Source organism: Crocodylus porosus, unplaced genomic scaffold (genome assembly GCF_001723895.1).
Source record: "Crocodylus porosus isolate Cpor-Errol unplaced genomic scaffold, CroPor_comp1, whole genome shotgun sequence".
NCBI classification, from domain to species: Eukaryota; Metazoa; Chordata; order Crocodylia; family Crocodylidae; genus Crocodylus; species Crocodylus porosus.
Window position 1 is genome coordinate 70047539 of NW_017728943.1, and position 14831 is coordinate 70062369.

Here is a 14831-nt window from a genome sequence, read left to right on the forward strand (position 1 = left end):
AATGTCCACGTACTGGCCACATGTATTACTAATTGAAATGAAAAATTGGTTGGAAAAAAAAAAAAAAAAAAAAAATCAGCAAAACTTTATAGCCTTTCCACTGAAGCAAATGACTTTTACAAGTTATCCCCCAAAAATCAGAGAAAGCAAGCTAAGAAAGGAGAAGCTACATTAACTTGTTTCACAAGAAATCATCAGGTAGTTTGTACTGATAAGAATTAGATGGAAAACTACTGACTGTCACCTAGCTGCCTTTAAAAAATATAGCTTGCTCCATTTTTCCTGTAGACTGACTGTTACCATTAGCTGATTAAATAGCAGTGACCTCAACTCACTGTGTCTTGCAGCCAAGGCACTGCACTGAGAAGTTAAAATCATTGGTTCTACTAGACTTCCTGTGAAATCTCTAACAAGTGACTCACTATGGACAAGCCTTACATTTGTGCCAAGAGAACACCTTTCCCCTGGAACAGAGCTATCCTGCAGGCACTCAGTCAATGGGTTTTACTTAGGGGAAAAAATAATGACTCGTCCACAAAACACATGGGAACTCTTCTGACCAGGAAGTTTTCCTGAGAAGCTTTCTATCAGCTTGAACACCTAGCTGTAAGCTTCTTTCAGGGTGTAGAGTACCCCCACCACAATCCCAGTCTTCTGGTCTCTCTCACCCCTGCCTCCTCCCCAAGGAGGGAGGGAAAGCACTGGCCTCCAACAGCTTGCCCAGTGGCAAGCTGTCAGGGAGCCCTGGGGGGACCCTGCTGCAGCTGTCTGAATGGTGCCCACGCTGTTCAAGTGATGGTGCTGATTCCCACCCCACAAACCATTGCTCCTGCCAGGGTGGATTTGATTTAAATCAAGTCCACTTAAATCATGATTTAAATCTTGATTTAAAACACTAGTCAGGAAGTCTCGATATAATCACTGTTTGCTACAAAAAGTGCATTCTTGTTGTTCGATATCCTTTATTCATTTAACTTCTTGAAACTTTGCACTTTTAGAGAGAGGTAAGGGCTTGACTCTGTGTGCACAAACTTGCAGAGAGACAAGAGAGCGGATGGTTAGGTAACCAGGTCTGTTATCTCTCATCTCCATATACTGCTGTTAACATGTTATCTCTGGAGACAAATCCAGTTTGAGAACTGAAACTAAGCATCACAGAGATGTTTAATGGGATCTTCTAGACTGAGCACTGAGTCCCACTGGGTTAAGTGGTTTTCTTTAATCTTTAAGAAACTATATAGGAGCTCTGGGAACCCCATAAGATTGGGCCCCTAATATAGTCCATAGTCTATTGTAACCTATTTATAAAACTTTAAAAAAATATATTACACGAAAATATGGTCTCAAATAATATACAATCACAAGTTATAATACCTATTCCATGATGATATCTTGAGCTTTAACCTATCTTAAATTAAAACTATCTTTCTATAAGTTTATTTTTTTCAAAAAATGCATCTTAACAAAAAAAAAATTAAAAATCGGATTTAAATTAAAAAAAAAATCTGTTGTTTGGTTTTGTTTTTTAATTGTCGATTTTTATCCTCCCTGCCCAGACCAGGGCAGACCGAACCTCAGGGAAGTACTCCCCCACCCCTTGCACAGACAAGCCTGTGCAAGGAGTGGGGGGCACGAAGGATGGGGAGAACTGCTTTCCTCACCCTTTTTACCCCTGTCTTTAGAAGCTGCTGCTTTTCAGCAGGGGCTTGCTGCTTATTGACAGCCTGCCCATTTCCCTAGCAGGGGAGAGGACAAACTGTCAAACATGACTCCTCCAGCGGTAGGAGAGAAAACCAGAATCAGCCTTCTAGTGCCCTTAGTTGGAGAGCTCACATTTAGAGCATCTGCACAGCCTTCTGCGGAGGAGGCCGGAACACATGTATCATTAGTTTGTCCTCCTAATGGAAAATCCATGGGACCCTGAACTCTGGTTAACTGATTGGGTCAAAAGGTGTACCTCCCTTGTTACATGCAAGAGGGAAACTAATAGCCTTTGATACTGGCTAGGTTTATCGGAGGAGGCTGGAACACCCCAACCTATTTTTCCAGCACTAAGAATTTTGCAGAAATTGTTTGTGCCAGATATGAACATCTGTCTATAGCCACTGTCTCCCTCTACCTACCTTCCTCACCCAAAACCACAGATGGCAGTGTGATACTTGATCTCTACATTGCAACAATGCATTTACCACTGAAAGTGCTAGGGAGAGTTCCACAGAAAGGTGTGTAAAGTTTAATGGCATTAAACCATATCTCCCTGGGATCATACATGACCATCAAAATCCTGGGAATTAGCTCTCCAATTCACTAACTCCCTAGGCACCTCAAGTTTCCTTGGATGCAGACTCAAATCTTCCAATACAACTCTCCCAGGTTCATTTTCTTGAGAGAAAAACTGACCTGTACCATTCAAACAGAGAAGCAAAGAGCCTGCAGTGCAGATGCTGAGCTACCAAGGGTGCCTAAAGCACACAGTGCAGAAAAGCTTTACAGTGTTTGTTTTTATTTAAGTGAATGTAGGCAGAGTTAGGGAAGGGAGAGGCAGGGTCTGTGCTGTGCCCTCCAACCTTCCCCTTTTTGTGCACTGTTTCAGCCCAGCTGTGGCTGGGCACGGACTATGGCGGTACCTTCCCAAGTGCTGCAGTGATTCAGGCAGGGAACAAGCCCAGAGTAGAACATGTCCCCCAAGTACTTCAGTGCTGGGTCAGCCAAAAGCACTGGGTGGGGGAGATCCTCCAAAAGATATTCTACAGGGAGCTGCTTCACTTGGGTTGTTCCCCATTTATTTTTCTCCCCAAACAACCACTTTTACTCTGGGAGAAAAATTATAAACTTCTGTATACTTGTGGTTTCTCCTGAGGGATCAGAGATGCTACCTGGAGAAAGGGAACATTGGTCCAAGTCCCTCAGATCAGTAATTCTCAAGCCGTAATGCCTGCACCTATTCAGTTTCTCCTGGGACAGCCACTGCTCTCCCAGAAGAACGCAAGCATACGAATGGTCAGGCTTTGTCTCCAAGAGTAAGAACGGCTGCTCCAGGAGAAAAATGCCCTGGAAACCACGAGGATTAAATCACTCCCAGGAGCATTTCTCCTGAGATAGCGCCCCAGCTTGTCCAGGTATTTGCTCTCAGGAGAGAACAGGGTCCTTCAGGGAGACAAGCCTGTGCCAGGCTGCAATCCATAGCTCTGGTGCCTACAAGAACATGCCCCTCTCATCCCCACATTCCCCTGCAGGGAGCCCCAGGCTGACTGCCCAGTCTGGAGCAACCAGTCAGGGCTGCCCTAGGGCCAGGCAAACTGAGGGAGCCTGTCTGTACACAGCCCCTCCCCCTGCACCCGCTGGGGGCGGGGCACAGAGCCCCGCTCTTGGGAAGGGCGCCACCCCCCTATAGCGCACGTTCAACCGTCGCCAACGGCCAGCGCGAGACTTCGCTTTCCGTTGCCTGGGAAACGCCGAATCTCTGGGCCGCAACTGGCTGCCAGGCACCGCGTCACCGCCCGGGCCGCGTCCCCTCCCGTGTTGCCCGGGGAAAGGCAGCCCGAAAGGCTGGGTCCCTCCCCCTTGTAACAGCACGGAGCGGTGCAGCCCAACGGCGCCCGAAGCGCCGCCACACCGGGCAGGGGCTGGTGCTGCCCGGCCCGCAGTACCTGTCTAATCCGCTCCTTCAGCCTAGAGTCCACGGAACCTGCCGCGCGGCCCCGCATGGCCCTGCAGCACCCGGTCCAGCCGCAGGGCCCTGGGTCAGGGGTAGCTGGCTGCTGCACCGCCTGCAACAGAGCCGCACACAAGCAGACGGCGGCTGAGCCCCTTCTGCACAGGCAGCACTAAGGACACCTAAGCCACCCCAGGCCCTTAAGGCATGTTGAAAGCGGCCAACTTTATTAACATTCCTAGTGCAGTGTCTGGGGGCGGGGTTTGCCTTAGGCCTCCTCTCCCTCCCCGGCTCTTTGTTAGGCAGCGCAGAGCCCCGCCAGGCAGGAAGAAGAACTACATTTTCCAACAGGCTGCGGGGCGCGGTAGGGTTTCCGGGGAGGGGCAGCGGAAGGGGCGCGGACGGCTGCCGGGAAGGGAGAGGAGGATGGAGTCCGTCGTCTTCATCTTCTCGCTCATTGATTGCTGCGCCCTCATCTTCCTCTCCGTCTACTTCGTATCCGCCCGGGGGTCGGGGGGAGCGGGGAGAACAGCTGTTGGGGGCCATCGCTGCCGCCCGAAGTCGCGCCGCGCTGAAGCGCAGTTGTGCGCGCGCACTTTGCCCGAGCCTGCGCGCGCAGTGCGAGGGGCTGCGCAGGGAGTGCCCCGGCCACCTCGTCCACCCGTCCGAGCTGGCCTCCCTTGCCCCGCGGCTCCACGGCCGAGTGATCCCGGGCGACAGCGGGGCTGGCCTTGCCTTGACACTGGGCACCACTGGCAGCTCCTCCCGGTGGCAGTGGGACTGATGCAGCTGCTGCAGTGTCTGCCCCGCTCCCACCACGGCTCTGCAGAGAGCTCAGTAGTTTAGCGCTGCTGGTAGACCCCAGGTCGCTGGCTTTAAGAGGCCTGGGGAGATCTGGCTAGGCTGGGAGTTTCTTCTTTTGAAGAAGGGTGGGTGATTTTTTTTTTTATTTTTATTTTAAAGGGCAAATATTTCTGGGCTCTTTTAAGGGGGCAGGAAAGGAGGAGACTGTTACAAAAAAACAAAAGCAGGAAAGCAGGGCTTAGTGGAGCAGCACTGTCCTGGCAGCCCTAGGGCAAACTTTTAGTATTCCCCCCCCCCCCTTCTATGTCAAAGATAATGATGATAATAATTTTAGAATTTCCATTTTCGGGCCCCCTTTCTGTCCAGGACGCGGACAGCCGCCTGGTTCACCCCTGCTGCTGAGCATGCCCCTTCCCATTCCCAAACACCAGTGTTCCAAGGATTCCCGCCTGCTCATGCTCATGTGCAGAAACATGCGTAGGGAAACATACACAGCGATTCTTCTGGATAGCTTGGCACTTTGCAGGGGAGGGGAGGAGTGTCAAACCCTGCCACCAGAGTGTGAACTTCTGGGGATTCAGGAATGAGGGAGGGGACAGGGCGTGCCATCAAATTGGGGTCTGGGGCCCAGCAGGGACATGTTTTAACAGTGGCTGAGGGAGCAACAGCTATGTAAACCCCAGTCCGGCCTACAAGGAGTCCTGGTTGCTGAACAAGTTTTATACTCTTGATGTAGAGGAAGGAAGATGGGAAAGTATGGGTGTTTGAGGGAGTTGTTGTTTTCCTTTAATCTTGAAAACTTTGGGAAGTGTGAGAGTCTGTTACAAGCCAGGAGTATGTGGAACACCTGTTAACCCCCAGAGTGTATTTCAGACAGTTCATAATGTTAGTTCCTGGTTGAACTATGCCTTCGTAAGTCTTTTTATGCGTACCTCTTTAATCTTTTTTCTATTGGTTTATGGCATTATTAGGATACAAAAGTTACTGATTTCTCAATCAGAAGAGAACCCAAGATTTCAGATTCTTATAAGCCCTGGAATTATTTCAGAGCATAGGTAGATCACTTAGCATGAGGGTGGAAAGCAAACCCTGCAGCATTTCAGAAGGACAAGAAATTCTTGTTTTGTCCTGCTATAGAAAGATGGGATGGTTCGTAAAGATTTTCGCCTTTAATTTTACTTTTGGGGCTTCAGGAATGCTGAGTATTTGTCTTGGCTTGTGCTGGAGACTTGGAGTGTGAACTTTGCACTTAAAACCTGTGCAACCCAACTTCTGTCTCTTCCAAAGAGGAATGTCCTAACAAAAAATCTTTTATTTAATTACATTCAATTTCTCGTGATGTTTTTCCACTCAGCTGTAGCAGAATATAGAGCAACCTGGTATTGCTGCTAATGCAAAACGCACAGAACTAATATTAAAAAAAAAAAAATCCTTATCTCCTTTGTTGTAAAGAACAAAAAATGTAATCCTTTTCTTCCCTCATGGATTCTCTTTTCAGGTCTGATATTAAATGTGCCAGGCTCTGGATGTCCATAATCTGTTTTCAGTTCGTTGAATTCAACTTCAGCATATGGTCATGACTCATTGTTAGGAAAAATACTATAAAATAACTTTTGTGCTGATACCAGTGTGTTGCCCAACTTTACCCTACATGTAGAAGGAATAAAATAGGACAGTAAATTCTCATTTAACTTTGGTGCAATTCTGACATAATTTCCTAACAGTAGAAAAGGCCTAGAACAGATTGCAGTGATCAAGCCTTAAGTTTCCTGTTTTCTTGTATACATTTGCCTAAATACTGTATGAGGCTTAAAATAGAGTTTTGAATTATGAGTTGAATTTCTGCATGAAAATATTCCTTATCTTGGACTTCAGATAATTACACTATCGGATTTGGAATGTGACTACATTAATGCTAGATCTTGCTGCTCAAAGCTGAATAAAGTAAAGAGTTTTCTTTTACATTTAATTTGATAAAACTCAATGGACCTTATGTCCTTTCATCAGAAACAGTAGGATGTCTCTCAAGATACTGCATGTTTGATGTCCTATATACTTCTGTGTATTTTCTCTCCCTTCCACCCATGTCCCTTTTTTGATCAATTGCTGGCTTACCATCATAAGGCATTCCTCCTCTCAGGAGCACTTGCAGCAGACTGTATGGTGGGTCTTTACTGGAGATCTCCAGAGTTCTCTTCCTCTCCCTTTGCATGTGGTGGACTGTGGGTCTCTGCTTTGGGATCTTTTAAAAACTATTTGGCTGTCATTCCTAGCCACCCTTGACCAGCAGAGTTCTCTGAACCATATTATGCGGGGGAAACCTGCAGCCTGCTGCCTCCTGCCCCCCTTCTGCCCTCCTGCTTTACCTTCTGCTCTGGCTCTGGTCCCTTCAGCTCATCTGGGAGCTGCTGCCACTTCTCTTGAACTGGGCTGAGGCCTGGCCAGGGCCACTACTGCTGCTGACTTCCCCAGAGGAGCAGAGCTGCAGCAGAAGGTAAGGGTGGGGGCAGGCTGCAGGGGAGAATGGGGGGGCAGCTATAGGTATGGGGAGACAGGTCAGAGGGGGCATGTGGCAGGAGAGGCAGGAGGGGGGCAGTCATGGGCAGAGGGGTATAGGGAGGGGTCTGGTTCTTCCTGTACACCACTGTTTTCTCTGTCACAGAACTGGGGGGGATGAATTTAAGATGCCCTTCCACTAATTAGATTCTATACATGAAAAATTATAACACATGTATAATTTTCCATGTATAGAATGTAATTATTGTGGGGGTGGGTATCATATTCAAAGTCATCCTGGATTGGTGTAAATATGATACTGTATGGTCAGAGCAGCAAACTTTTATGAAACAACATTTTGTAGCTTCCTGGATCTGTTGCTTCTCCAATGCCTTGGGTAGGCAGGCTTCATTAATTACCTTCTATTTAAAACTCACTTTCCCTGCAGCAGTTCCATCTGAATACATATTTTTTACTTGCTTAAACTCTTGTGTATCTAGTCACTATAAAATGCACAGGGTTTTTCTGCCTTATCATCACCCTGGTGTATGGATGAAAGTAACTGCTCTATAATAAAGTGGGGAAATACTTTTCCATTCTTTTTCTATGCCCATATAGGACTTGATATGATGAGATTGGGCAGTGGGTCCTAAGGGTTCACTGCCTCTGGAAATGTGTTTAATCTTCTGCAATATTCTTTTCTTTCACAGTGGGTGATCCCAGAATTGATTGGCCATACTGTTGTAACAGTATTAATGCTTATTTCTTTGCACTGGTTCATCTTCCTCCTTAATTTCCCTGTAGCAACCTGGAATATATATCGGTGAGTGCAAATACATTTTTGGTCATTTATTTTAGAATGTTAATATATTTAGAATATAGTTTTAAGATAAATGGTACCTATTTACATTTTCATTTACAGTCCTCAATTGGTTTTGCAAATCTAACCTTTTTTTTTTTTTAATTAACCCTTCTGGTACTTTCAGCTGAAACTACAACACACGTTGAAAACTTGAGAATCTTTAGTCTCTAGGTTTGTTGTAACATTGTTAATGGCTGAATACCCTGATATTGTGAGAGGACAGGTTTGTTTTGGTGCTACCTTAATTGGGCCAACTATATGGTTGACAGAGATGTTAGCCAAGTTGTTGCTGTTTGGAAATGGTAGCAGATTGTTGGGGTTGGGAGATAGCACTGAAAACACCATTGCCAGGGTTTTTCCCTGGTTATACCTGATCATGTCTTTCCTGGCCATTAATTTGTTGGCTTCACTTTTTCTTGTTTTAAAAATTTACCTAGACCAGGTCTAAGTGCAGTTCTTGTACAGCTGTCTTGTAGAAGTTTAAAGCAATGCATTTTCCATTCTGCCTGGGATAGCATACTTACTTTCTGGAATTTTTACACCAGCATAAGTTTCTAGACTAGTTTCTAAACCACAGTAGCTATGGCAGGACAATGCTGTATAAACGATATTACCAACCCTACCATACCAAAAATCATGAGATGAACTCTTAAATCAAGATATTGGCATGTAAATCGTGAGATGCTACTTTTGAAAGGGGGGGTGTTATTTGTGAAGGTGTGGAGGGCTGTAGATGTGTGTGTAGGGTTTGGAGCCTGGTGAAGGAGGGTCCCCACACACCCTGGCAGGATGCAGGGTGCTGAGAGTCAGGAGTGAGAGGCAGCAGCTGGGCTGGGGGGCTATGGCTTTGGAGTGAGGAGAGGAGATGCAGACAGCTGGTAAGCAGAAAGGAAGGGGCGGGGGGAGAGGGAAGGGTGTGGGGGTGCAGATTGAGGCCCCCACAGTGAGGGAGGGAGTGGGGCAGGAACAGGGATTGGGGTGAATGGGGCCCTGGGGCTGGGGCGGGTCACCCAGAGGTGCGGGGAGAGGTGTGGCTCTCCACAGCACCACGCTCCCTGGAGGGAGGCATGGGGGGCATGTGCCTCCCGCAGGGCAGAGGCGAGCTGCCTGCTGCGGGCAGGGGCTCTGTGTCCTGCTGATTTTTGCCCCAGGAGGTCAGCCATGCGACACCAGTGTGCTTCCTGCTTGTGGGTGGGCAGGGGATGCGCTGTGCAGCCAGTGCGCTCTGCATTCCCTGACAGCTCGGCAAAGGCAGCAGGATGCTCTGCTTGGGGGGGCAGGGCATGGAAACATACGTGTCCCCCATGCCTCCCCCGGGGGGTGTGCGCAGTTGTGGGAAGTCATGCCCCCACCCCACGCCTCTGGACAACTCGCCTCGGACCTGAGGCTTCATTTACCCTTGCTCCTGCCCCAACTCCCTCCCTCACTGTGGGGGCCTTGATTTCCTCCCCCCCACTTCCTTCCACAGGCTTACCAGCTGGGAAAATCCACAGATCTGAGGGTTCAATCAGGAGATCGTGAGTCTGAGTTATTTTGACTTAGAAATCCCGAGTCTCGTGATGGTTTTACGACAGTTGGCATTACTGCATAAATGAGCCCCGAGATGCTACATCCATGGGAAGATGTGGAATTTTGAAAACAGGGTGCAGATGGAGAGGTGCGCCATCACATAGAAAACAACACACATTTTTTCTCCAGTTAATAAACTAGAAGCTTTACTAATATGCTAGGGGCCCAGGGCCATATTATTTAATTTAAGATTGAAGCAAAAGCAAATATAACTTAATTGAAATGAATTTAAAAATATTTGCAGAACTGTGAAGTAGGAGCTTCCTTACCTGGAGCAGTTAACAAGGCAGCAGAATTGCAGAACAAAGGCCAGCTTGATTGATGGTGGATGATCAAGAAGGTTAAAAAAAAAGGGGGGGGTCATTAACACCTGGGAAATGAAGAGTTTTAAAGGGATCATGGCTCAGAGTCAATTGACTCCCTCAGCACTGCTTGACTTAAAATGCTGCTGCCATTGCCAGGCTTTAAACTTTGGGTAGAGCAGGAATCAAAGGAGGGTACCAGTGCACCCCCATTTCCCCAGGTGCCCCCTCTTAGCTACAACTTACCTTTTTGCTCCCTTCACGTGTACTATTCACTCTCAACTTTGTTTAATACAACATGGAGGACACAGCCTTCCAGTTCATGCACATCAGGCTGTGAAACAGATGAGTGGAAATTGTGGCCAACCACCCTAGGTAGTGCCTATAATTTTTAGTGCATTTGGTCAAGAGACATGGCATTTGTCACTTAATTCTGTAGCATTGCCCCTGACTCTCTTTCCCTGTGCCTGCAGGGTATGGGGGCTATCTGTCTGCAGAGGTCAGGATGGCTATTGATTAACTCAAGCAAGCAGTTCCCAGTTGTCATGACTCATGAGAGAGAAGTTGCAGCAATCCTACTTGTGAGATTCCCATTTATTTTTAGACTGAATACGTTGCAACCTGTTGCTGACCTTTGCTTCTAATGAACTACGGGCCAAGCCTTTGAGCATCTTGCAGGTTGAGTAGCTTAAGATAATATAATTTGCATTAGATTGAGTGTGTCAAATATATGGTTTATGGGCTGGATGGGTTTTAGACCAACCCACATGTGGCATGCAGAGCTGGTCTGGCATGCTTGCTGGACCCTGCAGTGCAGGTGTTGCTTGCAGCACAGGGGGTTGGTCTGGGATGTGAGCTGCACATGGTGCCTGCATTGGACCAACCTTGCACACTGGCTCTGGGGCTGGTCTCGATCAGGCCACCTGATTCAGGAGGGTATTGTGTGCAGTGCGCACCAATGGCAGTCTCTTGTGGTGTGAGCTGCACTGGGTCCAGCACTTCGACCATGTGCCAGCCCTACTCTGGGGCTTTTGTTGCCTGCCGTGCATGATCATTACCTGGTGCCATAGCTCAGGGGATCGGCACAGGATGCATGCTCCATGCAATGTGCTGCCAGACAGCCCTGTGCATTGGCTGTAGTTTGCATGGACAGCCTGGGGTCCAATCCTGACCGCCCTGGAGCCAGCACACATGTAGTACACACCCCATACTAGACCCCCAAGCCATGGACAGTGCTCAAGGCACTGGGTCTAGCCCATGCAACCCCTGCAGCATGAATCCCGGAGTGGGGACAGCACAGGGTGCATGCTGCACATGGCAACCACCAGTCCAGCCCTGCCCACTGGCTCTGGCATGTCTAGATCCAGCCTGCAGACCAGCCCAGAGACCCTTGGGGCTAGATTTGTTTGACACCCCTGGTTTAGATGAAAACAAGGAGCGTGTTATGTGGTAGGGTTCCATGAAGTTTCTGTATGAAGCAAAGGATTGAAATGTATCTAATTTATCTTCGTAACTGTGAACTGTAAATTGAAGATCTAGGGTTTGTTGGGTTGGACTCTTTACAGAAAGGCTTCACTTTGCTTACAAGACTTTCTAGGAGTTCATCACGGTCCTAAAAATCTTTTCTATACATCTCCCTTTCTACTCCCTTGAGCATAACTAGTACAAAAGCCCCTGGCAGAGAAGAGCTGCAGACAGTCATTGCTTATGTTGGCCAGAGGGGAGCACTAGAGAACAATGCATCTCCCATTCGCACCCTTGCAAAAAACAATTCTCAGAAGCCATTTTAAATTGACTGTTTTGTAACCTGGTAGTCACCCAGGAGCAATAGACATTCTGGCCACCCAAACAGATGGGCTTTCCCTCTCTCCCCACTACCTTTTTAGACTTACAATGCATATTACAAAATGAATGCACCAATACAGCAGTTCACATCTCCTAGCACTACATTCACGATTATAAATTTGTACTTCTAGATCCTCAGAAGGAAAGCAGTATTAGAAGTGTTTTAGAAATGCTCATTAACTTTGCCCCACAACATATCTGTCATGTTGGTAACTAACCCAAATTATAGCTTAAGAAAATGGGGTGCGGTCCATTTACTCTGTGAGTGTGACCTAACTAGGGACAGGACACAGATATGGTCTGAGCTTTTGGTTGTATGTACAAGTATTTTATCCAGGTGAGTAAAAGACAGTGCAGTTGCAAATTATGTAAGGGAGAGTTGTGGAAAGGTCCCCGCTACTAACAGTTTAATATTAACACATTAGAGGGTCATAGGGCTGGAAGGGACATCACAAGGTCATCTTTTAGTATGAACCCTAAACTGTTAACATCAGACAGGTGGATCCAAATTTTGCATCAGAGATGTCTTGCATACCCCCAGGAGTACATGTACCACAGTTTGGGAACCCCTGTTCTAAACAACAGAACATAGGTTCTCTGCTAATTAGCTTTCTCAGTTTAAGTAAGAGACTCTGTACATTGAATAGTTTACATAGTTTCTAATTGAAACTAATTTTCCAATGGTTTTAGCTGCCTCTTCCCACCTCATTTCTTTGTTCTGCAGGTTTCCTCCATAAAGTTAGGTAACCACAGGCGGCAGTAGAACTGGTGCAGAATTGTTTGTTACCACCATTTTAAATGTCACCAGTTTTCCCACGTCCAAATATTGTCTGATGGATTTTGGGGATGTAGCAACTAGGTTATGGGCAGTATACTGAGACTGTTACGAGAAGGGAGATTGCTTGGGTTTGTACCCAAGTACAAAACAACTCTTAAAACAGGGTGCAGTTTGGTTGGTTCCATTCTTTGGCTACCTTGAGATTAGATCAAGTAACAAGGCCAGCATTTTGATGGTTGTCATTTTTGTTTTTTTTAACCTTTCAGGTACATCATGGTGCCAAGTGGGAACATGGGGGTGTTTGACCCTACAGAGATCCATAATCGAGGGCAACTGAAATCACATATGAAGGAAGCCATGATTAAGTTAGGCTTTCACCTGCTTTGTTTCTTCATGTACCTTTACAGGTTAGACTTGAATTTTGCTGCCTAGGGACAAAGCAATGTCATACCAACAATTTCACTCTTCTGTGTCCTTCTCGCATCACTGTTAATATTCACAGCAGTTCATCCTTTATAAGTTCTTTCCCCAGGTAATGTTTTGTGGCAGCTGATTTCAAGTTAATCATACATTTGGTGAAATGATTTCTTTCTGTCAGTCTTACATTTGTTTCCTTACAACAGTGGGGACACTGTTTTTGGCAGGCATACCACAGATTAACTGTGCGCCCTTCTCAAGTACCACTCTGATCCATTTTCTTTGCCCTATCTGCTGCTCTGCTTTCTGTACCCTGCCCAATCTCGTCCTCTGCTTTCTGCTTTATTGGTTGCTGTGCTGTGCTTTCTCCTCCTCTGTCTTCTGGGTGCCACAGACAAAGGCTGCCTGTTGTACTTGTTCTGCAGGTTGGCCACCCCGCCTTACAATTTCATGTGCGAGTGAATACAATACAAGTGCCTAGCTGCTTTTTCTCAACCAGGATGTAGTGACTCATTCCAAGTCAAGGCGAGAAGAAGAGTAGTTTTATATTTCCAATCTAAGAAAATAAGTTGCATTCTTCCAAATACAAATGCCCATTAACTGCAGCTGTCTGTGTCCAATAAAAGTAATCAACGCAGACGCTTACTTTTCCTTGCATTTAAAGGGAGGTAACTACCCAAAGACTAAATAAGGTCCCTGGTGTCTTGCCTATGACTTGTGATGCCCCTTCAGGGGGTTTTGTTTGGTTGGGGGGAGAGGGGGTTGTTTTTTCTTTTTAAGAAAAAATTTAAATCTGATTTAATTTTCATCACACACGCAGTGTGTTTTCTTTATACTTATTATTTCATCATAGTTGAAATGGTACTGCTCAGTGTCTCTTCAGTTTCTTTTTTTAACTATTTTTTCCCCAAAAATGCACTGAAAATAGTGTTCCCTCCTATGGAGGCATTCTGTTTATCTTTTGTTTTTTTCGTTATCTTTTTTTAATAGAAAATGTTTTTTAGAATATGCATGTAATGGCTAAAATTGCTAAATGTCTTTCTAAGTCATGTTATCACACACAGGGGAGGATTTGCAGTAACTGAATGTGCTTACCTTAAGATGAAAGCCTGGTTGCATTTACATACTGTAAGAGGAATGGGGGTTGTTTTGTTTTGGGTTGGGGGTGGAGTTTGAACATTCATAGGGCTTGGAAACTCAAGCTAAGTTCCTGTCTGTAATCCTTTATAAGAAAGAAAATACTATAGAGGGTTAAGTGGATTTATCACACAATAAAAAGTAGTTGTTATTGTATGTCCAGAACAGGAGCTGTTCTGAAAATCATATTAATTTTAATGGCTGCGTCTCCCTAATATAAATTTTACCACACAGCCTCCTGCTAGTTTTAGGATGGAGTGCTCTGTCTCTGTAGATCTTGCCTTTGGAACAAATGTGAATGCAACTGTGATCTCTCTTTCATCTAAGTAAATGAGCTTCAGCTATCTATCTGAATTGTGAGAATCTTTTAGATTTGAATATGTGATAACACCTTGATCTCACCTTTTCTGTCTTGCTACAGTATGATCCTGGCTTTGATAAATGACTGAGGAGCTGAATGGGAACCATTAGTTGCCAAATTTTGAATCATCACTCCTGTGACCAGTTATGGAGCCAGAGACACCTTCCAAGCATACCTAGACCAGTGTTGTCATGCACTATATTTTTTCCTCTTTGAACAAGAAATATTTTTGCTGTATTTTTAACATAAAATACTTAAAACAAATAACACTGAGTTTTTGTAGCAGTTGATTATTGTTTCTTTCATACCAGACCCCAAGCAGTTACCAATTTCATCTGTTGGGTCAGGTTCTTAAATATGGACTAGTCTCTAGTAGAGAGACTAATCTTGTAAAGAAAAGAAAATAGGAAAAGTGATTTGGTTTAGCAGATCTGCGCTTTGCCTAACTCTCTGTGAAGGGCAGTTCCAGGCTAATATTTAAGTGCAGGTCTAATACGTTTGCTAATTAATAAAGCACTTCTCTAAGTGCCTCAGGGTATCAGGCTGTTTGAAGGCGTGTTTCGGAGGTGCGTCTTCCAGGCTGAGTTCAATAGCAGTTTTGCATT

The 14831-nt window shown here is 45.8% G+C and overlaps 2 protein-coding genes across 6 annotated transcripts in view; one reads left to right on the forward strand and one right to left on the reverse strand.

Moving 5' to 3' along the window:
- Positions 1 to 3778, reverse strand: part of NVL (nuclear VCP-like) — a 65187-nt gene extending 61409 nt beyond the window's left edge. For 2 of the 4 annotated variants that reach the window (XM_019549536.1, XM_019549538.1), the window contains exon 1: positions 3651 to 3778. In XM_019549536.1, coding sequence (XP_019405081.1) covers positions 3651 to 3707 — 57 coding nt within the window. In that variant the 5' untranslated portion in view covers positions 3708 to 3778. The remainder of the gene's footprint in view (positions 1 to 3650) is intronic. The other 2 variants (XM_019549537.1, XM_019549535.1) reach the window with 2 other exon arrangements.
- A 270-nt stretch (positions 3779 to 4048) lies between these two features.
- On the forward strand, positions 4049 to 14514 carry CNIH4 (cornichon family AMPA receptor auxiliary protein 4). 2 transcript variants are annotated; one of them, XM_019549539.1, is made up of 5 exons: positions 4049 to 4150; positions 6335 to 6403; positions 7666 to 7778; positions 12578 to 12718; positions 14287 to 14514. In XM_019549539.1, exons 1-5 carry the CDS (start codon positions 4082 to 4084, stop codon positions 14312 to 14314), a joined length of 420 nt encoding a protein of 139 aa, XP_019405084.1. In that variant the 5' UTR covers positions 4049 to 4081; the 3' UTR covers positions 14315 to 14514. The 2 variants fall into 2 exon arrangements, with proteins under 2 accessions (XP_019405084.1, XP_019405085.1); XM_019549540.1 differs by lacking the exons at positions 4049 to 4150; positions 6335 to 6403 and adding an exon at positions 6433 to 6622.
- The last annotated feature ends 317 nt before the right edge of the window (positions 14515 to 14831 follow it).

Bases quoted from the DNA above. Each gene is read 5' to 3' on its own strand.
- CNIH4 (XM_019549539.1), top strand. From the start codon at position 4,082: ATGGAGTCCGTCGTCTTCATCTTCTCGCTCATTGATTGCTGCGCCCTC. The intron at 4,151-6,334 runs GTATCCGCCCGG...CTTGGACTTCAG, and splicing joins TCTTCCTCTCCGTCTACTTC to ATAATTACACTATCGGATTT. The intron at 7,779-12,577 runs GTGAGTGCAAAT...TTAACCTTTCAG, and splicing joins GCAACCTGGAATATATATCG to GTACATCATGGTGCCAAGTG.